General features: G+C 47.1%; 1 protein-coding gene across 1 annotated transcript in view; it reads left to right on the top strand.

Moving 5' to 3' along the window:
• LOC122814462 (laminin subunit alpha-1-like) overlaps positions 1 to 24,654 on the top strand; it is a 502,951-nt gene extending 478,297 nt beyond the window's left edge. Inside the window, exon 6 of the mRNA XM_044087045.1 lies at positions 24,586 to 24,654. Within this exon, the coding sequence (XP_043942980.1) occupies positions 24,586 to 24,654 (69 nt within the window). The remainder of the gene's footprint in view (positions 1 to 24,585) is intronic.
• Positions 24,655 to 25,010: the final 356 nt, after the last annotated feature.

The following is a 25,010-nucleotide window of genomic DNA, read 5'->3' as shown; positions in this document are numbered from 1 at the left end:
TTTTTACTGTGGTTTCCTTAATGGGGGGGGGGGTATGGATGTCTAGGGTGATTAGCTTGTGGTCGGACCTGACCAGCGAGGAGTTGACCTCTGGCATGGAGCATCTATTACCCATATTGGTAATGACCAGGCCTAGGATGTTGCTACCACTGGTAGGAGTATGGACAAGCTGGTCCAGGGCATTGGAATTGATGAATTCCAGAAAACGTTGGGCAAATGAGTTAGTACATGAGTAGTTTTCCCAGCTGATGGAGGGGTAGTTGAAATCTCCCAAAATTAGGGTATTGGGTTGTATCTTAATATTATCCAGTATATCGAGAAACATGGAGTGGGTGCCCTGGGGCATCACAGGGGATCTGTAACGCACTATAACCTGAATTGCACTCTTGCCCAGTATTTATTGTACTTGGATAATTTCGGAGTCATTATATTGAGCAACTAGCCGGGAGGTGTGGATATCCGTTGAATATGGACACGCCTCCTCCTTTAGTATTTCGGTCTGGGTTGGGTGGCCGAAAGGTGTGGTAAGAATTGTAGCCTGGTAATGCAGGGGTGCTCTCTGGAGCCTTAAACCAGGTCTCTGTCACTGCACAGATGTCGATGTTCTCCATCTTAAGGAGAGCCTCGAGTGTGTGCATTTTGAGGTTTAGACTTCTAGCATCGAGTAGCTTTACCCTTAGATTTTGCTTGTTTATGTCTACTATGGTGGTGCGTTTGATGTTTGAGCCTTGCCTAAAAAAGGCACTATAGGGGCAGCAAGAGCCTTAGCCAGTATCCAGAATCTCAGAGGTGACAGATGCTGGCCATCTCTGGCAAAGCATAATGGCCTGTCAATCATGTCGTCCCAGACAGACAGATACTGGATCCCCTTGGAATGACACCAGAATCTTAGTCAGTTGTTGAAGTCAATCATTTTGTCCTTGTACTGTGGCATCATTCTGGGCAATGGCAGGATGCTACTCAGGTCTAGTGTCATACCTGCCTGGAGCACATGGTTAGAGACCTCCTCCATGTCCCTTTTCATGTAGTCCAGGGAGGTACATCTCAGGTCATTCACTCCAGCATGGACAATCATACTTGTACTTGTTGTGGAGTGACCTGAGTGCGTACGTTATATGGCGGATCCTGGCACCCGACAGGCAGCTGACAGTGACTTTCTCCTTGTTCATCCGGGTGAGGGGGACGTCAGTGTGCCTGACTATAGAGTCACCAATGACTAGTGTGCTGGATATGTTGTTTTGCCTCATGGGCTGAGGTTACGTGGCACAATGATTTTGTGGGCTATGTGTCGTTTGGGTAGTGTTGGGGGTGGTGGTTGCTTTCATTTCAGCTTTGGAGGTCTCTGTTGTTTGGGCAGATTTTTATCGAGAACCTCCCTGAATGTAGGTGTGTGTTTTGTATTACTGTGTGTGGGTTTGGGAGGTGCAGGTTTTGATGGACTATGTGTTGAGTGTACTATGGTGTTAACCTTCTCCTCTTGACTGTCTAGTCCAGTCTTGGATTGAGAGAGCTTGGCTTCCAGTTTGGCTATATAAGTGCATTTCTCACAGGTTGTAGTGTTGGATGGTAGGAGGAGAGGGTTGTCAGTGTACATGAGGCAATTGCTATATTGACCCAAGATGCCCAGATTCATCAGGTAGACGGGAGAAAATATCAGATGCTGACCCTTGGACATGCCTGGTTAGTGCTTATTAATTTAAGGAGTGGGAGCTGATTTCCTCTTGATTAGTAAGGGAAGTTGAGTGCTGCAGTAATTTGTAGATTATTTAGTGCTTACAGCGAGAGTTGGACAATTGCGGAGCACCAGGAACAGTTATGAGTGCTAAAACTAGAAGATTGGCTAGTTTTAAGGGAACAGGAACAGTTTTGAGTGCTAAAACTAGAAGATTGGCTAGTTTTAAGGGAACAGGAACAGTTTTGAGTGCTAAAACTAGAAGACTGGCTATTTCAAGAAAACAAACAGTTTTGAGCGCTAAAACTAGAAGACTGGCTAGTTCTAAGAGAAAATCTGAAGAGCCAACTTTCTGGCACCAGGAATAGTTTAACTGCAGTTAAATTTATTATTTATTTATTTATTTACATTTGTTGACTGGGAAAATCTGACTGGACACAGGTCCTTTTTCAGTGGAGGCCCGGGGAGAAAAGCTCCACAATAAAAACAACAAATCTGAAGTAGTTGCTTCATTTGCTCTGCAACCTGTGGGTATCGGATCCGATCTCGGATCCGAGCCGGCAGCTTTCCAAGCTACAAGATCTGAGCTCCTAGCTCCTCCCCCTACCCATAATCCCCTGCTATGTGCTACATTACCTCAGATCGTTTTTTGCCGCGGCTGAAGCAGCTACTTTTGAAGAGCTCCTTGGCTTTTGGTGAGATTGAAACTTTTTCTTTTTCTGTCAAAAAAAAAAAAAAAAAAAAAATCTTTTTCTAGTGTGAGAGTGTGTAGTTTTTCTGGGTTAGTTATCTATAGTGTACTTTAGTTAGATATCTTTGTTCCCCCTTTCTAACTAGTTTTCTGATAGTTCCCACCTTTCACCCTCCCCCCTCTTAGTGTTTGGGTGTGTTCTTGGTGTGAGTGGTGTTATGGCTGAAGGGCCTAAGGCGGTGTTCTCGAAATGTACTGAGTGTGGCCATAAGCTTTCGCCGGCGGATGGCCACATTCAGTGCGTTTTATGCTTGGGGGCGGCCCACTTGTCATCGGCCTGCACAATCTGCGCGGCCTTTAATCCCCGAGCTATCAGGGACAGGAAGAACAAGCTGATCCTGGCGGGCTTGTTGCCTCAGGAATCGGCTTCTTCTTCCTCCCCCTCTCAGGCACAGGCTGTCTCGGCAGCCCTCATGCCTTCTGTGCCCCCGACTCAACCTGGGACTCAACCTCCCTCTTTGGTTGTGAGTTCGGGGGATTCAGGTACCTTCACTACGGTGGAGAAAAGGCATAAGGACAAGGGACATAAGTCCCACAAAAGGCGGGCTGAGACTCAACCCTCAGCCCCGCCGTCTAAACTGGCTAGGTCTCCCTCGAGGGTCTCCGGATCCTCCCCCTCTCGGCTCTGTTCACCTCGTTTTTCTCTGGAGCTGGAGGAGGAGGATCGGTCTCCCTCGAGGTAGTCGAGGCGGCCCTCCCGGCCCACCTCGACGACTTCTTCAAGATCAACCAGAAGCCTCACTGAAGCGGATATGGATCGGATGATGCGCCGATTCATCCAGACCCAAATGCAGATGGGGGTGCTCTTGCCTCCCCCCCCCCCTCTGGGGGGGAGCGCGGCCCCCATGTTTGCTCCGATTACTCCGACCCGTTTTCGGATCCGGGCCCTTTCGTAACTGGGGATTTGTCGGCGCTGATAGCTCCGGTCGCTTCGACGCCGACTGTGCCTTCGAGTCTGTCGGATCCGAGCTCTCGGGGCCGAGGGCTGAGCATCGGATCCGGGGGAGCTGGTGTGTCTTCGGCTCCGTTGCGTTCGGAGCACACCTCTCTCTCGGCTCCGGCTGCATCGGCTCCGACCCCGATCCCTACCTCGGAGCTGAGGAGATTGCTCTCGGAGCCTGGCGAGAGTAGCTCTCCTTCGGCTTTTGAGGTTGTGGAGAGGGTACTGTAGAGGACCTCCAGGTCCCCGGTTCGGGCGTCGGATCCTCCCGTATCCCCGCTGCATGTGGGTCTATCCTGCATCATCCGACCATCGGGACAGCCTGCTCAAGCCCTCCAGTTGGTTCCCTTGGAGGAACAGGACCCCGTTGACGAGCCCTCTTCGGACAGTCCCACCGAGGAGGTCCCTCGTAAACGTCGGTGCAAGAGGAGGCACCTGGACTCCCCCGAGTCCGTTACAACCGACACGGATTTAGATGAAGGGGAAGGTTCCCCAAGGTCACCCCCCGAGGATGTCTCCTTCAGAGACATCATGGAAATGTTGCGTATTAGAGGGGGGTGGTCTGCCCAAAAACCTTCCGTGGATGAATCTGTGTTCCTGGATGCATTTGAGGCAGGCCTTTCTACCTCCTGGGTGTCCCCCCCGGCTGACCCCCTGGTAGACCTCATTACTACCAGGGCGTGGAAGGAGCCCGACACCGTGGAGCCTATCCCGAAGCGACCCGACAAGATCCTTAGCCCCCCAGTGGATAGATTGTCTTGGGCCAAGGGAACCCCCGTGGATGCCATGTTAGTGGCAGCTGCCACCAAGAGAGAACTCACGCAAGAGAGTTCTTCAGTTCACCCGCCAGATAAGGAATCTCGGGCACTGGACCGCATTGGGAAGCGGATGTTTAGTTCAGCGACCTTTTCTGTAAGGGCGCTGAACTATATGGCACATACCATTAGGCTGCAATGAGACTTAATTAAGGAATACGCTGCAGCCCCCCTGGAGTCCATGTCGGTCGAGGACAAAAAAGTTTTCTCGACTTGTATGGCCACTCTGAAATCCATCTCTAACACGTCCATGCGTCTACTCTCCCATGCCACGGAGGGAGCCGCTAGGGCCAGCGGAGCCGGGGTCGTCTTGCGACGTCACTCCTGGCTCCGTCTTTGTGATTTCGCTGATCCCTTCAAGGCGTCCTTCGCGAATGCACCCTTTGACGGATCTTCGCTCTTCGGCAAGACCGTTCGCGAGATACTGGTCCAAAGCGAGAAGGATGGGAAGACGCTGTCTGCCATCGGGGTCCGCTTCTCTAATCCCCAACGATCCTTTTCTAGAAATCAGAGGGGATAAAAGAAGCTGTGGTATCGTAAGTCCCAGCAATCCCATCCAGCTTCGGACCCCTCGTCCTCTAGAGGCAGAGGAGGACAAGGAGGACGCCGGCCCAGAGGCAGAGGGGGACCACATAACTTCGGGTCCAGGGAACCCTTCCCGGATAGACCCGCGCAGCAGCCCTGAGGGCTTACCCGGCTGTCCCTCTCTGGAGGCAGTCGGGGGGCGGTTGTCAGAGCACCTGTCAAACTGGGAGTCCATTACGACAGATCGATGGGTGCTCTGCATCATATCCAGAGGTTATACCATCCTCTTCATAAACCACCCTCCCTCGACCAGACACCTCCCGATGTTCCACCCGATCGAGGGAGGCAGCAGCTTCAGAAGTCCTGAAGTTGCTAGAAAAAAGCCATCCAGCCCGTCCCCAGACCAGTCCGGATTGGGTTATTACTCCAGGTTCTTTTTAGTGCCAAAAAAGACGGGGGACCTAAGACCCATTCTAGACCTCTCCGCTTTGAACCTGTTCGTTCCCAAAGAAAAATTCCGGATGGTCACCCTCCAATCTATTCTCCCCCTTCTGCGGCAGAACGACTGGATGTGCTCGATAGACCTCAAGGATGCGTACTACCACATCTTGATGGACAGACGATCCAGAAGGTTTCTCCACTTCCGGCTGGGAGCCAGTCATTACCAGTTCAGGGTTCTCCCGTTCGGCCTCACCTCAGCCCCCAGGGTGTTCACCAAGGTCATGGCAGTGGTTGCAGCCCACCTGAGACTTCAGGGCATTCAGGTCTTTCCGTACCTAGACGACTGGCTCCTTACCGCCACCAGCAGGCATCAGCTCTGCGTGGCAAGAGATTATGCTCTGCCCTTGACCAGAGCTTAGGCATCTCTGTAAACCTCCAGAAATCCTGTCTTTGCCCCGTACAGGTCCTGGAGTTCATAGGGGCCAAGTTAGATACCTGCATTTCTCGAGCTATGCTAACTGCGGACAGGCTAAACAGCTTGTTGTGTCAGGTGCTAATTGTTCTTCAATGTCCGGCTCCGGAGGCGGAATTAGTTCTGAGGGCACTAGGATCTATGGCAGCAGCGATCAGTCTCGCCCTTCACGCACGTCTGCGAATGAGGAATCTGCAGTGGACCCTTCAAGTTCAGTGGTCCCTGCTACTCCATCCGTTGAATACTCCGATTCCTCTGAGCAGAGTTTGCAGGCACTCCCTTCGTTGGTGGCTCCACGCCCCAGAGCTGAGGGAAGGGAGGCCTTTTGTTGTCCCTCCCCTCCAAGCCACGCTGACCACGGACGCTTTTCACCTCGGGTGGGGGGGGCATTGTTCGGGCAGAACCATCCAAGGCACGTGGACCCCCCCTGGAGACCGCTTTGCATATCAATGTCCTAGAGATGAGGGCGGTGCTTCTAGCGTTGCAAGCTCTCCACAACCTTCTACCTCTGGGGACTATTGCAGTCCAGACAGACAACATGTCAGTTGTCTGGTACACAAACAAGCAAGGAGGAACCAAGTCCTACCCACTTTGCTGGGAGGCTATGAGAGTGTGGGAATGGGCGATATCCACCAACCGCTTTCTGGTAGCAACGCACATTCCGGGTCGGTCCAACATTTTGGCGGACAAACTGAGCAGAGTGATTCTCACTCCGTACGAGTGGTCTCTCAATCCATCAGTTGCGAAGCAGATCTTCCGCAAATGGGGTTGGCCTTGCTGCGATCTTTTTGCTTCTACGTTAAACACAAAATGCAGCGAGTACTTCGCAATACTTCCCCCCGAAGGGGAGAATCCCAGAGACGCTCTAGTCCATGCTTGGCCGCCCGGTCTACTTTATGCTTATCCCCCCGTTCCGCTCATGACCAAGTTCATACAGAAAGCCCGTCGGTTGGGGAGCAGAGTTATCCTCATAGCCCCATTCTGGCCTCACCAGATCTGGTTCCCTTACCTGCGGTCTCGCAATGTATCTCCGCCATGGATACTGGATCCCATTCCAGACCTGATTTTGCATCCGGCGGGATACCAACCCCCAAACCTGGTGAACCTCAAGCTTGCGGCTTGGTTGCTCCAGTTCCACTGATGGCTAGGACTCCCAGTATCTCATCTCCTGTTAAGGCCATTCTAGTCGCAGCACATCAGCCGACTACTAGAAAGATTTACTACAGCAAATGGAAACGTTTCTCTGTCTGGGCTAAAGATAGAGGCCTGGATCCATTTACAGTTCCTATTCCTACTATTCTAGACTTCCTGTCGCTGATATTTAGACAAGGAGCAAGTGCTTCTACAGTTAAAGTGCAATTGGCAGCCATCTCCCATTTCCATGTGGGAGACGGACTAGGATCTTTGGCTTCTACAAAATTATGTAAAACCTTCTTGCAGGGCGTTTTCCTCTTGAAGCCTCCGGTGAAAGTGGTGGTGCCTCCATGGGATTTGACCTTAGTCTTACAAGCCTTGATAGGCCCACCCTTTGAACCCGCGGCTTCGGTTCCATTAAAATTCTTGTCCTGGAAAACAGCCTTTTTGGTGGCCATTACTTCAGCCAAAAGGGTGTCAGAACTTCAAGCCTTATGTATGAAGCATCCTTATCTCATTTTTCACAAGGATAGAGTGTTCCTCAGGACTAATCCATCGTTCTTACCTAAGGTGGCTTCGGAGTCAAATATCAATCAATCAGTAAACTTACCCGTGTTCTTCCCAAACTTTCAGAATAGAGGAGAATACTCATTGCATAAATTAGATGTGCACAGACAACTGCGTTTCTACCTGCACAGGACTAAGGATTTTCGCAAGTCGGACCAGTTGTTCGTGTCATTTGCTAAGTCGGCCATGGGTAAGGCCATTTCCAAAGTGACTGTAGCAAATTGGATTTGTCAATGCATAGTCCACGGGTACTTATCTGCAGGCAAACCGGTTCCTACGAGATTTCGCGCTCACTCTGAGGGCTGTGGCCACCTCTGCAGCCTTCTGGTCTAGGATCCCCTTGCATGACATATGCTCTGCAGCTACCTGGTCCTCTTCACATATGTTTATTTCTCATTATAAGTTGGATATGGTATCGAGAGGTAGGGCTTCATTTGGCTCTGCGGTGCTTCGGAATATCCTTCCTTAAGGCCGCCCAGGGTTTTCACTAGGTAGCTGGGGACTCTGTTCCACAGGTTGCAGAGCAAATGAAGTAACTACTTCAGATAAAGAAGTTATGTACTCACCATAACATTCCATCTGAGTAGGTACTTCATTTGTCTGCAACCGACCCCCCCCCCGGCCATCCCCCGAACCTTTCGGGATTCCTGATCACCAAAGATATCGTTGTTTTGCTTTAGGACAGTTATCTGGTGTTACTTCCTCTATCGAAGGTAGGAGTTGTGTAAGAGGCAAAAATTCGATCTGAGGTAATGTAGCACATAGCAGGGGATTATGGGTAGGGGGAGGAGCAAGGAGCTCGGATCTTGTAGCTTGGAAAGCTGCCGTCTCGGATCCGAGATTGGATCCGATACCCACAGGTTGCAGACAAATGAAGTACCTACTCAGATGGAACGTTATGGTGAGTACATAACTTATTTTTAATTACAAGTTACAAGAAATATAGGTAGATTTTGTTTAACAGTAGTAGTAAACAGTTATAGTTCAAAATGAAATTAAGTATTTAGTTAAATGGTACAACACTTATATCATTGGTGCCATAAAGACTAGCAAGTATTTTAATAGCTGAGATAGCAGCTATTACCCTTGCATAACAGAGGCTAAGATTACAGCTGAGATATAGGTTTATAAGCATTGTATTTGGCTGCAATCCGAGGTAGTTAGTGGGGTGGAAGAAAAGGATTAGAGAGGTTGGGGTAGAGATGTTAGAGAGGTTTGTTACAGGGGCATGCCCAGTGCTCTTTTAGATGAGATTTTAGAGCAGCTTTAAAGTTAGTCCGTGATGGTACAGAAGTTATAGTGTGAGGAAGGGTATTCCATAATTTGGCTATGGAGTAGGAGAAGAGAGCTTCTCCAGCAGAGTTCATGGTTCTAATTGCCTGTAATTGATTTTTGTTGCTGGAGCGTAGTGGTCTGGTGGCATGATAGGATTGGGAGTAGATTTTGGAGGGAGGGGACTTTTACAGGATGATTTAGTAGTTTGTGGGCGAGTGAGAGTTGGTACCATTGAAGGAGGTGAGGGAGTTCTAGCCAGCCTAGTTCAGTAAGTGAGGTTCAGTGGTGGCTACTGTAGTTTGTGCCAGTGGCAAACCTTGCTATTTTGTTGTAGCAAGCTTCGAGTTTACCTACCTCACTTTGCCTTAGGTTGGTAAATATTGGAGAGGCGTAGAGTAGGGTGGAGATAAGGTGGCTATTTGCAACTGAAATCTTGGCTGTTTTGGTAAGGAATTGCTTGTTATTGTGTAAAGCTCCTAGTTTTTTTGTGTACTTTTTTATGGTTAATGAGATGTGGATGTTAAACTTGAGGTTATTGTCAATTTCAGCTCCAAGTAGTTTGGAGTGGTCTGTTGGGGGGATGATGGTGTTGTCATTGGCTTTAATATTAAATTGGTGGGTGTTTAGATTGTGTTTAGTGGGTTGGAAGATGAGTTGTTTTTTTGGGGGTTAAGTATTAATTGTGCATCTGAAAGCCAAGTTTCAACTGAGGAAAAGGCTTCCTGTGTGGTCTTTTGAAGTTCAGGTAGGGAGTGGGCAGAGCAGATGATGGTGGAATCATCTACGTACTGTATGAGAGTGGCCAGCAGAGGCTAGATTATTAGTGAATATGGAGGAGGGTAAGGGTCCAAGGATGGATCCTTGGGGAACACCTATTGAGACAGGGAGTTGGGGAGATGTCATTATGCCAAACAACGGATTGATGGCAGTCAGTCAGGTAGCTCTGCAACCAGTTTGTGACAGATTGAGAGAAGGATAGAGTGTTGAGGACAGTGATGAGTTGTTTATGAGACTATGTCAAATGCTTTAGATAGGTCAAGGAAAGTTGCAGAGGAGAAATAACCATTGTTTTTATGTTGAAGGATTGTATTGGTGAAAACAAGTAAGGCAGTGATTGGGCTGTGGTATGGTCGGAAACCATGTTGTGTGTTGGATAGGAGGTTGTTAGTAAAGAGGTAGTTTAGAACTTGACGAATGCATCTCTCAAGTATTTTTGATAGAGGAGACAGAATTACTGTGGGCCGGTAGTTGGTGAATTCTGTGGAGGCCCCACCTTTGTGGAGGGGGATAATGTGGGATATTTTCCATTGTGAAGGGACATAGCTTTAAGATAAAGATCGGTTAATCAGGATTGCAACTGGGTAGGCTAGGGCTTCAGCTGCAGTTTTAAGGTACTCAGCTGGGAGGTTGTCAGCTGCTAGTTTTGTGGGCTTTAGTTTCAATAAGAGTTTTTTTATGTTGGAGGTAGGGATAGGAGAGAAAGCGAATGCAGTGGGCAGGTTACTAGGTGTAGTTGGAAGGGGTAGGGGAGAGGGGTTGTGTTATTTTTCTAGTGATAGAACGGTTTGTGTGAAGTGAGTGTTGAAAGAGGTGGCACTGTTTTCAGAGGAGTTTGTTTTGTTTGGTGGAGGGGTTCCTCCTTTTCTTGGGTGGAGGATGGAGTTGATGGTTGACCAGAATTGTTTAGGGTTGTTTTGGGTGAAGTTCAGGGCAGGCTGGTAATATAGGATTTTGTCCTGTTTTATTAATTTTTTTACTTTGTTACGTAATTCACAGAATTTCTGTCTATCAGGGTTTTTTTGTCTTGTGCCAGTGATTCCAGGCTGTATCTTGTTTTTCATTTCTGATCTAGTGGCTTTTTGTAGCCATGGGGAGGACTGGACTTTAACTCTAGTAAATTTTGTGGACGCATGGGTGTTTAGGACTTTAAGGAGGGTGGTATTGAAAAATTGGACAGCGTCATCAAAGTTGAGGTATTTTAGTGGAGTCCAGTTGCAGTTTTTTAGGGCTGAGATGAAGTTGTCAGGGTTAAAGTTTACTTTATTACGTACTTGCTGATAGGTAATGGGTTTAGCCTGATATATGTGTTTTTTAAGTAGGAAAGTTGGGGTTTGATCGCTGAGGCTATCCGGTAGGCAGCCAGCTGTGTATGATTGGGGGCTCTTGCTGACTAGTATCCAGTCAAGAGTAGAATGCTTGTTGGAATTCCTATTTATTCTGGTGGGTGTCTGGATAAGTTGGAAAAAAACATGATGATTTAGATGGTGGGCTGGATGGTGGTTGGAACAGGATAGCCAGTCTATATTAAAATCACCTAATATTATGGTTTCTTGTGGAATGTGATGATTTACCCAGCTGAGGAGGTTTTCTAGTGGAAGGATATTGTTGCCAGGTGGGAAGTAGCATCCTATTATGTTAATGGTCTTGTCTTGGTTTACTTTTAGGTGGTATAGATTATTTCTTCTTTGTCAATTAGGGAGGCCGATAAGTTTAGGATTTGAATATTAAGATTCTGTTTATACATTACAGCTACACCACCCCCTTTTTTTTGCAACCAATCTTGTCTTAGGATATTGTAGCCTGAAGGGAGAATTTGCTCACTGGTAATGTGAGGTTTGAGCCATGTTTCTGTTAGAATGCGGCTGCACGGTGCGCAAAACCCTGCAAACACGGGTTTTTAAACGGAAAGATGAAAGGAATAGAAATAGCCCAAAATGGCTAATAAAACTACAGATTCTAAGCTGAAACCACTCCTCCAGGCGACAGATAGGCTGTTTCAAAGCTCACCACTGTCACTGATGAACAGCGAAGCTTCCCTCTATCTCAGAAAGGTCTGGGCAATACAGTAACTTACAAACAGCCCATAATTCAGCAGAATCTGAAAACTGGACTCTACTAGCTCTAGAAAGGCAGAAAAATAGTACAGAAATAGGATTTTTTTTTAGGGGGGGTGGCTTGTTTTTTTTTTCAAAAGTTAGAGCAGATACAAGTAAAAAAAAAACAAGATGTTATGTGATCCTATCTCGCCTACATTCTGACTGATGGGTTCGGAGCCGATCCCTCGGCTCCGACTCGGCACGCTTATGCCAAAGAGCGAAGTCTCTTATTGGCTGAGCTTACTATATCCCAGGATGCACCACTACCAGTCCCCCAGATCTCGTTTGCCGCTAACTAGCAAAGACGTGGTCTCGAGCTGGCTGAGCTAAGTAGTGTCTTTTCACTAACTTTTTCTGTCAGAAATTTGCTAATTTCTTAACAAAAAGCTGTTTTAACGGCTACTCTGTGCTGTTGTGTGTGTTTGACAACTTTTCTGTGGAAAATTTGTGTGTGATTGATATTTGTTCTGGTTACAGGCTCACTTGGTCCGTAGGGCCTTTCCTGTTGATTAATCCCTTTTAAAAACCTTAGGGTTTCTTAATTTCATTTATACAGTTGTTCACTGTTGTTCAATTGGCCTTTATTTTATTGCGGGCTATCGTTGTGAACGGCAAGTTAATCTTGTGGGGTCAGTCTTCCAACTAAGTTTGTCTGTGAGAGAGTACTTAAATTTACTTATAATGTCTCAGGCACCTAGACCTTCGGGCTTTAAGAAGTGCACTAAATGTAGTTTTAAAATGTCTATCACGGATGACCACTCTCTGTGTGTATATTGTTTGGGCGCCAAACATTTGCAGGAGTCCTGCAGCGTGTGTCATGCTTTTTCCTCGAGGGTCCTCCAAGAGAGGAAAAATAAGCTTATATTGAAAGGCCTTATAAAACCCTCTTTTGAAGAAGCTTTAGCATCCTCTCCTTCTCCTGCTAAAAAGAAAAGGGCGTCGGCTCCGACCAGTCCGTCGGACCCGACCGCCAAAAGACATAGGCAGGCTTCTCCTTCGGCTCCAAGGACTTCGGAGCCGAGGGCGGAACGGTCTGCCTCGATGCCTCCAGTCTTGACTCCTCTGGCTTCGGAGCCGATGGCTGGGGCATCGAGAGGCGGGTCACCTTCATCGGCTCCACTGGTCTCGGAGCCGATGAAGGTTGTCCGCTCAGACACTTCCTCCTCGGCGCCTAAGTCCTCCTCGGCACAGATGGAAACTGGTTTGGGTATTCCTTCGGCGCCGATAGTTATCGAGTTGCCTCGGAGCCGGTCCCCTAGCCCCTTGGGGCCGTTGGAGAGGCCAACTCGAACCCGTTCAGTCTCCTCTAGGTCATCGAGGATGTCAGATTCGGACATAGACAGGGTGCTCCAAAGACTGTTCCAGTCCCCAGTCTTTCAAAAATTTGTTTCGGCTCCGACCCAATTGGCTTCGGAGCCGATAGCCCATCCCATTGCCATTCCTCCTCCGACCGCTTCGGCTCCGTCGGAGCAGGTGCTGTTGGAGCCGGTGGAGATCCTAGGGTCGGCTCCGACCCTTACGCCAACCCCGGCCTTTGGGTCCGAGTTTGGCACGCGGACTTCTTCGGCCGGACCCGGGGGTGACGTTTCGGGACCTATGCTGTCGGTTCCAAGCCTCCCTCTCGGTGCTTCGGCTGCGGGACTTCCATCTGCTATCATGGCTCCGGGGACCGGACACTCCCAGGATTCTGGGGTCCGGCTTTCAGAGCTATGAGGAGTGCCTTGGCCAAGTCTTCTTCGGCCATCTCTACGGCTTTACCGGCACCTTCCCTGGGCGTGGAGACTGGGTCTTTGACAGTTCCCCTGTCCCTAGGCAGCGGAGCCCTGGGCCTGAGGTTACCCCACTGGGGGTTCCCCTCCTCCTGAGGGTTCTTGAGTTGTCTTGGAGGAGCCTCCAAGGAAGAGATCGTGCAAGAGGAAGCACGTGGACTCCCAGAGTCTCTTACATCGGACACTGATCTTGATGATGCGGAGGGGTCCCCAAAGTCGTCCTCGGATGATGTCTCATTCGCAGACATTTTAGAGATCCTTAACGAGGCGGCTGGATATCCAAACCCCTCTGCTGATGAGTCAGTGCTTCTCAAGGCCATTGGGGCTCAGCCCTCCACCTCCTGGGTGTCTCCGCCCTTCGACGAGCTCCTGGATTTGGTTTGTCGGAGGGCGTGGGAACATCCAGATACTGTGGAACCAGTGCCTTCTCGCCTAACAAATTTTTGTCTGCCCCGCCGAGAAGGAGTTCTTGACAAAAGGCGTGGCTGTAGATGCCATGGTGGTGGCATCTGCTACACAACAGGACGTGGCAGAGGCTTCAACGTCCGTCCATCCTCCTAATAAGGAGTCTAGGAGCATGGACGGTGCAGGAAGCACCCTGACTTCAGCGGCCTTTACACTACGGTCCCTGAATTATTTGGCACATTTTACCAGGCTACAGAGGGATCTGGTCAAGGAGCTGTCAGATTCCCTCTCAGGTAACCTACCTGAGCAGCTAGCCCAGTCGGTTAGCTCTCAGTTGGCTATCCTTACCTTGATTTCTAACTCGCCCATGAGGCTCATTTCATATGCGGCCGAAGGCGGGCAGAGCGGCAGGCACAGGCGTGGCTCACGGAGACAAGCCTGGCTCCTTGTGTCATTTTGCGGAGGCCTTCAAGTCTTCCTTCACGACGCTCCCTTTGATGGGTCCTCTTTGTTTGGACCTAAGGTTAAAGACACTCTTACCCGCTGTGAGCAAGAGGGAAAAACTTTATCTGCCGTGGGTGCACGTTATTCCACTCCCTTCGGCCTTATCCCAAGGCTAAAGGAGGAGGGAAGATGTGGTTCCGCAAATCACGTAAGTTTTTCCTCAACAGCAGGAAGATTCCCTTCCAGAGGCAGAGGACGGGAAATTTTTCTGGGAGACGCCGTCCCAGAGGCGGCAGAGGGCCCGCAATTCTGGAGTCTGCGAGTCCTTTCGTGGCTCTTCGGCCTCCCACACTTCATGAGGGATTCCCCGGCTGTGCTGCTCCGGAGCCAGTCGGGTGCCGTTTGGCCAAGCACCTAAAAGCCTGGGAGTCTATCACTCAGGACAGATGGGTGCTTCGGATTATTGCCGGAGGTTACACCATTCCTTCACACACTCACCCCACCGTCCAAAAAATCCCGGACCCACCACCCAGTCAAAGGGAAATTGCAGCCGCAGAAGCGTCAAAGCTGCTAGAAAAAGGAGTCATCCAACCGGTCCCCACAGACCAGATCGGATCCGGAAATTACTCAAGGTTCTTTTTAGTGCCAAAAAAGACAGGGGACCTGAGACCAATATTGGATCTCAGCAAACTAAACCAGTCCGTCATGAAGTCCAAATTCCGAATGGTCACTTTACAATCCATTCTCCCATTGTTGGAGAAGGATGTTTGGATGTGCTCCATAGATCTCAAGGACGCCTATTATCATATACCGATACATCAGGTGTCCAGGAGGTATCTGCGCTTCAGCCTGGGAGACAGTCATTTCCAATTTTGTGCACTGCCCTTTGGTCTCACCACAGCCCCAGGGTGTTCACCAAGTGTTTGGCAGTAGTGACTGCTCACCTGAGGAGTCTTGGATTCCAAGTGTTTCCCTATCTGGACGACTGGCTCCTGACTGCCACCACCAGGCATCTACTAATAGACAACCTCAAAGCCACCATCTCCTGGGTGCTACCCTGGGAATTACATTCAATTGGTCAAAGTCTGTCTTGCTGCCCTCTCAGCGCATAAGATTCATAGGAGCAGAGATAGACTCAAAATTGATGCGCGTCTTTCTTCCTACCGAAAGGATTCAAACTTTACAAGGTCAAGTTCAAGCCCTGCTTCCAAGATCCAAAGCCCCAGCCAGGATGGTCCTGCAACTTTTAGGTTCGATGTCTGCCACGGTTCTCCTAGTTCCACTGGCAAGATTGCACATGAGGATTCTTCAGTGGCTGTTATCGACACAATGGTCCTTTCAGAATCTCCCCCTCAATCACCCCATTCTGATTACAGAAACGTGCAAACGGGACCTCCGCTGGTGGCTTCAGCCATCCAATCTGAATCAGGGAAGACCTTTTGTTATCCCCCCTCCGGTGGCCACCCTGACGACGGATGCCTCCCAGACAGGGTGGGGGGGGCATTGTCTGGGCAGGTTAGTTCAGGGTTCCTGGCTTCCAGACGAAACCTTTCTCCATATCAATGTATTGGAAATGAGGGCTGCACTTCTGTCCCTACAGGCCCTCCACAAGTTTCTCCCTCAAGGCATTATCGCTATCCACACAGACAACATGTCGGTGGTCTGGTATCTAAACAAACAAGGAGGGACCAGATCTTACCCCTTTGCAGAGAGGCCATGAGGGTGTGGGAATGGGCTGTAGCTTCCAACCGCTTCTTGGTAGCGACCCACATTCCAGGGAAATCCAATATATTGGCAGACAGATTAAGCAGGACAATTCTCTCTCCTCACGAGTGGTCCCTGAACGAAACAGTAGCAGTTCAGGTTTTCAGAAGATGGGGGACACCGTGCTGCGACCTGTTTGCAACACCACAAAACACAAAGTGCAAAGGTTCTTCTCCTTGACTCCACGTCAGGGGGAGGCAGCTACGGATGCTCTAGCCCAACCTTGGCCAACAGGGCTACTTTATGCATTTCCTCCGGTCCCACTTCTCCCCAAAGTCATCCAGAAAGCTTCTCAATTGGGGTCCACAATGATACTAATTGCTCCGCACTGGCCTCGTCAGGTATGGTTCCCTACCTAAAGAAACATGCGGTGGACGATCCTTGGTTGTTGGATCTAACTCCGGATCTGCTGATTCATCAGTCGGGACGACAACACCAGTCCCTTCACACTTTGAAATTGACAGCTTGGCTCCTCCACTTCCGACTTTAGTCAGAAATCACATTTTAGACCCGGAAGTTGTTCACATTTTATCTTCCGCCCACAAACCCACCACTAAAAAATTGTACCTCAGTAAGTGGAAGAGGTTTGCTATCTGGGCTCAACTCAGGGGCTTAGACCCTATCACTGCCCCGATACCAGAGGTTTTGAAATTTTTAACATCCCTGTTTAATCAAGGATCTTCAGTCTCTACTATTAAAGTCCAACTAGCGGCTATCTCCAAATTCCACGAATCCATGGATCCACCGTTGATGAGCAACAGATTATGCAAAACCTTCATTAAAGGTGCTGGGCTGTTAAGACCCCCAGTTTATCACCCTGCGCCTCCGTGGGATCTTGATTTGGTACTTCGTGCCTTAACATCTTCCCCTTTCGAACAGGCTGCTACATGTGAGTAAAAATACCTGTCTTGGAAAACTGCCTTCTTAGTTGCAATTACCTCTGCAAGAAGAGTTTCAGAGCTTCAAGCCCTATCTATCAAACCACCGTACTTGATTTTTCACAAGGATAGAGTATCACTTAGGCCTAACCCATCTTTTGTTCCAAAGGTTTGTTCTAATCTCTGTCTCCAACAATCTCTAGAGCTACCAGTTTTCTTCCCAAAATTCTCCAACGAAGCGGAATACACCCTCCATAAATTGGATGTTCACAGGCAATTGCGCTTCTATCTAGACAGGACTCAACAAATTCGAAAATCAGACCAGTTGTTTGTGTCCTTTTCAGATAATAAATTGGGTAAAACCATCACTAAAGCTACTATCTCCAAATGGATTAGAGATTGCATAACTCAGGCTTATTCCTCTTCAAATAAGCAACTTACAACATCTATCAAAGCTCACTCTACCAGAGCTATGGCTACTTCTATTGCCTTTCATTCCAAGCTTGCTATTTCTGAGATTTGTGCTGCGGCTACTTGGTCCAACCCGCACACTTTCATTTCCCACTATAAATTGGATGTGGCATCTAAAGGGCGAGCATCATTTGGTTCCACGGTACTCAGGAGTGTTTTCCAGTGAGCCACCCAGGATTCAGGTGCTAGGGACGCTGTCCCATCAGTCAGAATGTAGGCGAGATAGGATCACATAACATCTTTTAGTTATGTACTCACCATAACTTCAGATGTTTGGGATCCATCTCGCCTACATTCCTAATACCCACCCTCCTTCCCCCTGCCTTGGAGATCAGAAGAGATTGAACGGTTTTGAGTTCTACTGTTTTTTCTTTTATCTTGTTTCATCTGACGATGTTATATAAGCAGCATGTGTGTCTGTGTATGTATGCGGACTAACTAGATCTGGGGGACTGGTAGTGGTGCATCCTGGGATATAGTAATCTCAGCCAATAAGAGACTTCGCTCTTTGGCATAAGCGTGCCGAGTCGGAGCCGAGGGATCGGCTCCGAACCCATCAGTCAGAATGTAGGCGAGATGGATCCCAAACATCTGAAGTTATGGTGAGTATATAACTAAAAGTTATATACCCACAGATCATCTCCTGATGCCTTCTGTCTTACAGCTTAAAAACTTCCACTGTATGAGCTCTCTCATGTGCTCTAGCCTTTCCTTCCTTCCCACTCTCATCTTAACAACTTTTTGTTGGCTGTGCCGCTTCAGTAGTCTTGCTGTCCTTCATTAATTAGGGCCCCTAGAAGTGTAGATGGATTCCATGGGGGGTTCACATGGATTCCATGGGGGGTTCACACTGCTTAGCACTGTGGTAGGATTATCTGCCACCTTTCTAGAATACTTCATCCTAGGTATCACCTACCCCTAAATCAGTTTCCGTCTACACTTCAAGTTCTATCTGGACCCCGCATCCCCCAGTCATATTTAGCAGCTGCTATTTCCTGCTGGGTAACAGAAATCAATTTGCTATAAAACGCTGTAAATTGTTGCATTTTTTTTTTTTATTAACACTTGAGACACATTTACCTAAAGATGTGAAGTTGTTCTATCTCGTAGTTTTGTTCTTACATGTGGTTCGGAGCCGATCCCTCGGCTCCAAAACGGCCGCTTTTCAAGCTCAGACTCTCAGAGAAGCTCGAGACCCAGTGAATATCCCATGATGCCCTGCTATGAGTCCCCTGATCTAGTTTGCCGCTGCAACGGATCAACAGCTCGTCGGAGTTAGCTCGGGCCAGTGACTTTAATTTTCTATTATAGTTATCTTTCTCTTCAAAAGAATCTTTTGTGTGTGTGTGTGTGTGTGTGTGTGTGTGTGTGTGTGTATATATATATATATATATATATATATATATATATATATATAGTAGTGTGTTAAGTAGTATAGTGTTAGGATTGTAGTTAGTTTAGATTGTTAATACTTTTAAATAGTACTTTTTTCCTCAAGCTTAGGCCTTTCTTTTGGGCGTGACAGGGCTCTGTCAGCCGATGTGTATGTGTGTGTTTTACACATTAGAGTGGTAGTTTTGTTATCTCTCATATACTTTATACTTTTTCTAATTAACAAATATTATTCATATATTTAGAGTGACTGCAGAGTGTTTACTTATATATATATATATATATATATATATATATATATATATATATATATATATTTACCTATTATACTACTTGATCTAACACTTGGGTAGTCCGCTGTCCCAGTCGGCCCGAATACCAAAGTATAGGTTGGCCGTCAGGGCGGACGCGCTCTCGTCAGGGGATCGCCAGGGGTACACAACGCGCGACCACCGGCGTCATAGTCTTTTATTTGCGGTCCCATGTGCAGAAGCAGTTTTGCAAAGTGCAGTTGGATTTTTGTGATTTTTTCAGTCGAGCTTCAGAATTTAACTAAGTTGATAAGTACCTTGGGGAAATATTTTGTTTTTCTTGCCTCAGTATTTTAATGGATGTCAGAAAAAAAAAAGAACTGTATTTCTGTGGGAAACAGATAGATTACCTGATACCCAGTACTTACCTTACCTTATACCTACCTTAGGAGGGTTGCTGGCTGGCGCTTGTTGTCGGCTCTTGTATCCATCGGAGCAAGCAGAAGATTAACCAGAGCCAGGTTATTGTGCAGGGTTGTGTTTAATATCAGAAATTTCTTTGGAATCCCAGGAGACTCTTATTACTACAAAGATGTGACCTCTCAGGAGGTAGGCGGGCCGGAAGGCTCTCAGGGGTAGCTGCTCTTCCCTCGGCTTCCTAGAGTAGGAAGCTAGGGCCTCCCTTTCCAGGCCAAGGCCCAGGGTTTGGCAGGCCAAGTTTTGTTTCAGGTGTTACTCCCTTGGTTCTTCAGGGTCTGTACTCTAAGAAGCATATGCTTATTATGGCAGAAGATTTAGAGTTCTATGCCCCCTCTTCTATGCCCTCCTGAGCTTGAGTTTGAGCAGTTCCATGAGGGAGCATTTTAAATGGGAAGGTCAGGATTTCTCTGATTCAGGAAAGGCTTAGAATTTTTTTTTTTACCCCCCATAGGCCTTTAGCTGTACCTCCTGTTTCTAGATGTGTGGAGGGATGTTTTTGCAGAGGCTTCTCTGAACCCTGATTCTTACTCCCTGCTCCCGGATTAGATAGATATTATAGATATAGGGTACTTACAGGCTCACTTAAGAATCCTTTTACCCCAGGAGAAACTGGATTATGAAAGGTTTCTGTTTCACAGGGCCTAAAGTTGTTAAGGCTTCTGTTGGCTTTGGATAGATGGGGAGAAAGTAAGATGGATTCCACTTTGGAGTATTGGGAAGAAAAGTATACTTCTTCCACTGAAAATTTCACATGTTGAAATATCTCAGTTTTCCATGTTGAAATAAAAAAATTATCTCCTGTGAGTAATTAAAGTCTAAGGTAGTAAAGAGTTGCAGGATTTAAATTGAGTAAGTGAACAGGGCAATTAGTTCATGTTTCACGAACAGGTGGGTAACGCAGTTTTGCAATGTGGTTTTGCACTGGTGCAGGCCTCTTCGAGGGGTGGCTGCCACTGAGTCAGTTCTTATGAGCCGCGCCTGGCTGATGTGATGTTTTGTAGCTGAGCATGTGAAGACAAGGAGTTTAGATGCTCCTTAAGTCTATTAAAGATTAAAGATGGTTCGCCTGTCAGCTAGCGTCTAAAGAAAATTAAGGGTGGGCTAAGTACATATCTACTGTAGATTTTGCAGGTTCAGCCTCCGAGAGTTTGAAGTCCTGGAGTCTAGGGCCCCTTTAGGACCATATCACTGCTTATGATTCCCAGTCTTCCTTCTTCAGGTAGGGGCAGGTAGGGAAGGCAGGGAAAGCTCACCAATGTTTTGCAACCTCTAGCAGGAGAGATCCATATACCCCTTTGGTGAGGGTTGGGTCAGTCCTTTACTCTTCAAACCCAATGACCTGCCTTTTCAGGTTTTCAATCTTTCAATTGGCATCACCTCAGGGAGGAAGGTTGGCACTCTTTCAAGAAAACTGGAGTTTCATTTACCAGGAACAGATCTCTCTTGGATATCATTCACCGTCATTCACAGGTTTCCTCAAGATACCTTGCAGGGGCTCAAAGGCATCTCAGACTGTCCTCCTCAGGGGGGAATTCAGCTCACAGGCAAACATCTCTGTTGCTCCAAATAGGGCCATTCAGCGGTCTCAGTGGTTACAAGGGCCTTGGATTTTAACCTCAAAATGAATCATGTCCAAAAGTCACCCAATGCCACCGACACATTTTGGTCCTGTTCTATCTCAACACTTATCTGGACATTCTGCCCTTCAAAACAAGGATGGTTACATTAGCTTTTACCTAGCCTACCTGTCCCATCCTCAATGGTAGCTTTGGCAGGATTTCACTGCTACCTTACTATTTCTATCATTATCTTTTGCAGGAAGTATCTGCGTTTTAGAAGGTTTCTTTCTCATAATTCAGTTCTCTCTCCATCCTTTGATAAACACTGCCTGCTTCTGATTCAATAGGTTCTGGCTCTTTATCAGCATTTCTTCAGGCTAAAAGGAAATACAATCTATCCTCTTTTGGATGACTGCCTGCTTTCTTCTCAAGAGAAGGGGCGTGCTTCTTCAGCATTGGGGAATATGTGGATACTTCAGTGCTAAGATGCCTGGGGGCCATGGGGTGAAATAGAAGACAAAATTGTTCTAGTTTCCATTCACCGCATCACTAAATCCAGCTGATTGTACATTCCTACAGCATCCCTTATGGCCTTTTTAACCCCGGACAACAGTCTGAATCTGCTTCTTCTATTCCATCAACTGTCTCATCAGTCCAAAAAAACTAGTATGCAGTCCTTCAAGCCTTAGCTCATGTGGCATCAATTATTCTGGTACTTCCCAAGGAATTTTGTGTACTCCTAAAGGTCAGACAGGACAAACCAATTGTCTCAAAAGGACGGGCATCTACTCAATGTCAAGCTTCACTCTCTTCATCTAACAGTTATTGGACAAAGGTTTGTCTTGTGACCCACCATTGTTTTAAACCAAACTATTCATTTAGCATTACCACCTTCCTCTCTACTCTAAATCTAGGACATCTACATTTATGGTAGGTACAAAACTGTACTTTTTTTGTACTAGTTATAGATTTAGACATGTCAGAAAAACAAAAGTCAGGCTTTAAAACGTGTGTGTGGGTGTGGTCAGAAAATGTCAGTTACTGATAACCACTCCACCTGCGTGTACTGTTTGGGCGCTGTACACTTCCAAGAGGTGCTCTATCTGCCATTCCTTTAGCGCCAGGGTCCTTCTGGAAAGACGAAGGAAATTGATGGATAGAGGACTCCTGAAACCTGATTTTCAGGCTTCTTTAGATAAGGCTGACACCTCTTCCAAGGCTTGGAAGGGGTCGAAGTCTTCCAAAGGATCCTCGGAGCCCAAGTCATCGGCTCCGAGTTCCTCAAGTATGGTCCGTGCATTGGCTCCACAGTCCTTGGAGCCATGTATCGAGTACTTACCTCGGGGTCCAGTTGTGGAACCCATATTGGAGACCCCCTCAGTCTCCAATCCTTCAGTCGATTCCACCTTCGGCCCCTTCGACCCATCCCTCGACTCATTCTTCCAGGCTGTCCGATGTGGATCTGGACCGAGTGGTTAAGAGGCTCTTAGAGAACCTGGCCCTGGCTAAAATGCTTTCTGCTTTGAGCCATTCGGTTTCGAAGCCTGAAATTCCTCCCATAGTTTCTCCACCTCCTCCTCCGAAGCCAGTAGAGCGTTCGGAGTCGGGGCAGATGGAACCGATACTGGTAGAACCCTTGGAGCCGAGGTTCGACCCACCTCCCTCTGCTCCATCGACCTTGATCTCCTCGGTCCCGACCGGGGAGTCTCGGGGCCGACAGTCCCTCGTCAGCTCCGGGGTGGAGAGTCGAACCGATACCTCGGTTCCGACTCTTCCACTTGGGGCTTTGGCGCAGGTGGCCTTGGCTCCGTCCTTTGGATTGGAGCGGAGGGTCTCGGTCTGGGGAGAGCTGCCAGTCATACCTCTCAACCTGGAAACATCAAAAATCTGGACAAGGCCCATGAAAAATAGGTACAAATCTGTACGCTGATTAACATCTAATTTGCATACATAATTATGTAACCCCACCCACTGCAATGGAATTGTGGGATACCAACTTTCGAACGCAAATTGAAGAACAGACAACCAAAACATAGCACCAGACCAGAGTCCCCCTGCAGCCATTCCAGTGTCCTGTTACCTGGCTATTTTGCCCCATTTACCGTAAACACTAATGTATGCATACTGCTTTACTTCTACAATTATTTGAATTTTATTTTTACATTTTACAGCACAACAATGCAGAAACTCTAAAAGACATCATCTGGTAAACAAAACAATACTGTCTCACAATGAAAATAGGCTTGACATTAAACTTTGCCCTTGAAACTCACATTCATTGAAACAGCATTGAAATCCATACCACATCCAAAGAAAATACATCTGGCCAGTGGTGGATAAAGATTACCTTTGGACTGTTTTCAAATCATTGGCCCCTTGCACACAAAACAAGATAACACGTGTTCTTTTCTTTATACACCTTCCTGACTTTATTAAATTATATTCTTTGTATAATACAACACACATGTTAGAGCGCATTTTAAATTTATTGTTTGAACATTTTACCAGTAATCTGTACTGTAGGCAATGAAACAAAACACATAAACCAGTAATGACAAAACTGCCCAGTTCAGAACTTTTCCATCATAAAAGTCTGCTTCCACACCCACACTATAAATAGAATGACACAGTAGTGTAAGCCATAGGCATCTTGCACAGCGTTTCGCACTTATTTTCAATTTCATTTTTTTTTTGGGGGGGGACAAAAGGTCAAAAACCAGGGACACATTTTAAACATTGCTTGTATAATTTTGTAAAGTTGCTAGAATAAAATGTTGTGCTACCATCATGCATTTCACTGGCAGGTTTTAAACCCAGGACTCTATGCACTACATTTAGAACAACATACCACTATCCCACATCAGCAGCTGCCTGAAAAACAGGAAGACTGAAACTTAATAGCCATCATTTAGTGAATTCATTTCTCACTTCTCAACATAGCTCTTAACCTCAACACAAAAAACATGGACAAACAACAAAGCCAATAATGGGGGAATACAAATTCAGTTCTCACTTCTCACTCACCATATCTCTGAACTGTTAGCTCACTTCTTATCATAGCTCTAAACTCTTAGCACAAAAAAAAAAGTGTTCTTACTTCTCATCATAGCTCTCAAGTCTCAACTCAGTCTGAAATGGTGGTGGCTAGGGATAGTAGGCTCTTTTTACCCTGTACTAAAGGTACAGGATTTGAGCCCGAATACCTCTAGCCACCAAGTGTATTATATGGGGGCATTTTTACACACACACACACACACACACACACACACACACACACACACACACACACACTCTCTCTCTCTCTCTCTCCTACCCTGTTTAGTGCTTGGCCTCTTCTGTTGTTGCTGCCATAAATCCTCACTACAGCCACAAGTTCACACATTTCCGTTTGATGATCTGACGGACTACTAAGAGATTTAACTAGGGGAAGTACCTAGGCTTACTTCATTATAATTCTTAGCATTTCAATAGCAGGTGGAGCATTTTCTTCAGCCCATAATCTTGCTGAAGGATCATACCAGCAATTACCTGTCCATTTTCTTATGTTTCCATTATACTGCTTATATACTCCAATAGATATTGTTGTGTGCCTAGCTGACCATGACTATGCACATCATGCCAGTTTGCAGCTGCCCACACCGATGATACGTTTGGACATAGTTATGTACAGTAGGAATTTAATTTCCTGCTTCTTCATCTTAAAGGCAGTGAGCTGCTCCAGTGTTACTGCTCCATGGTTTTTAATCTATGCAAACTTGGAAGTAGCAACATGACCTACTTTGGGTAAAAAAATAAATAAAAAAGGAGGGAAAAAATCTTAGTATTGTCAGCAGCGACAGTTTAACCCAACACCCTACTTGTATAAGTAGTGGAACTGAAGATACTCATTTTCACTGTGACTACCCCAGTCCTGACCACTAGCAGGTGGGCAGTAGCTGAAACAGTAAAAACATTCTTCTACACATAAAAGGCAGTAGTGATATTTTAAGTAATGGTACCGAGGATACTCATTTTCACTGTTACTGCCCCAGGCCCCCAGTCCTGACCACTAGCAGGTGAACAGTGGCTGATGCAGTAAAAACATTCTTCTACACATAAAAGGCAGTAGTGATATTTTAAGTAATGGTAC

This window comes from Protopterus annectens, chromosome 1.part1 (assembly GCF_019279795.1).
Source record: "Protopterus annectens isolate FY-2018-M chromosome 1.part1, PAN1.0, whole genome shotgun sequence".
Classification (NCBI taxonomy): domain Eukaryota; kingdom Metazoa; phylum Chordata; order Ceratodontiformes; family Protopteridae; genus Protopterus; species Protopterus annectens.
This window is presented reverse-complemented; position numbering and strand designations above follow the sequence as displayed.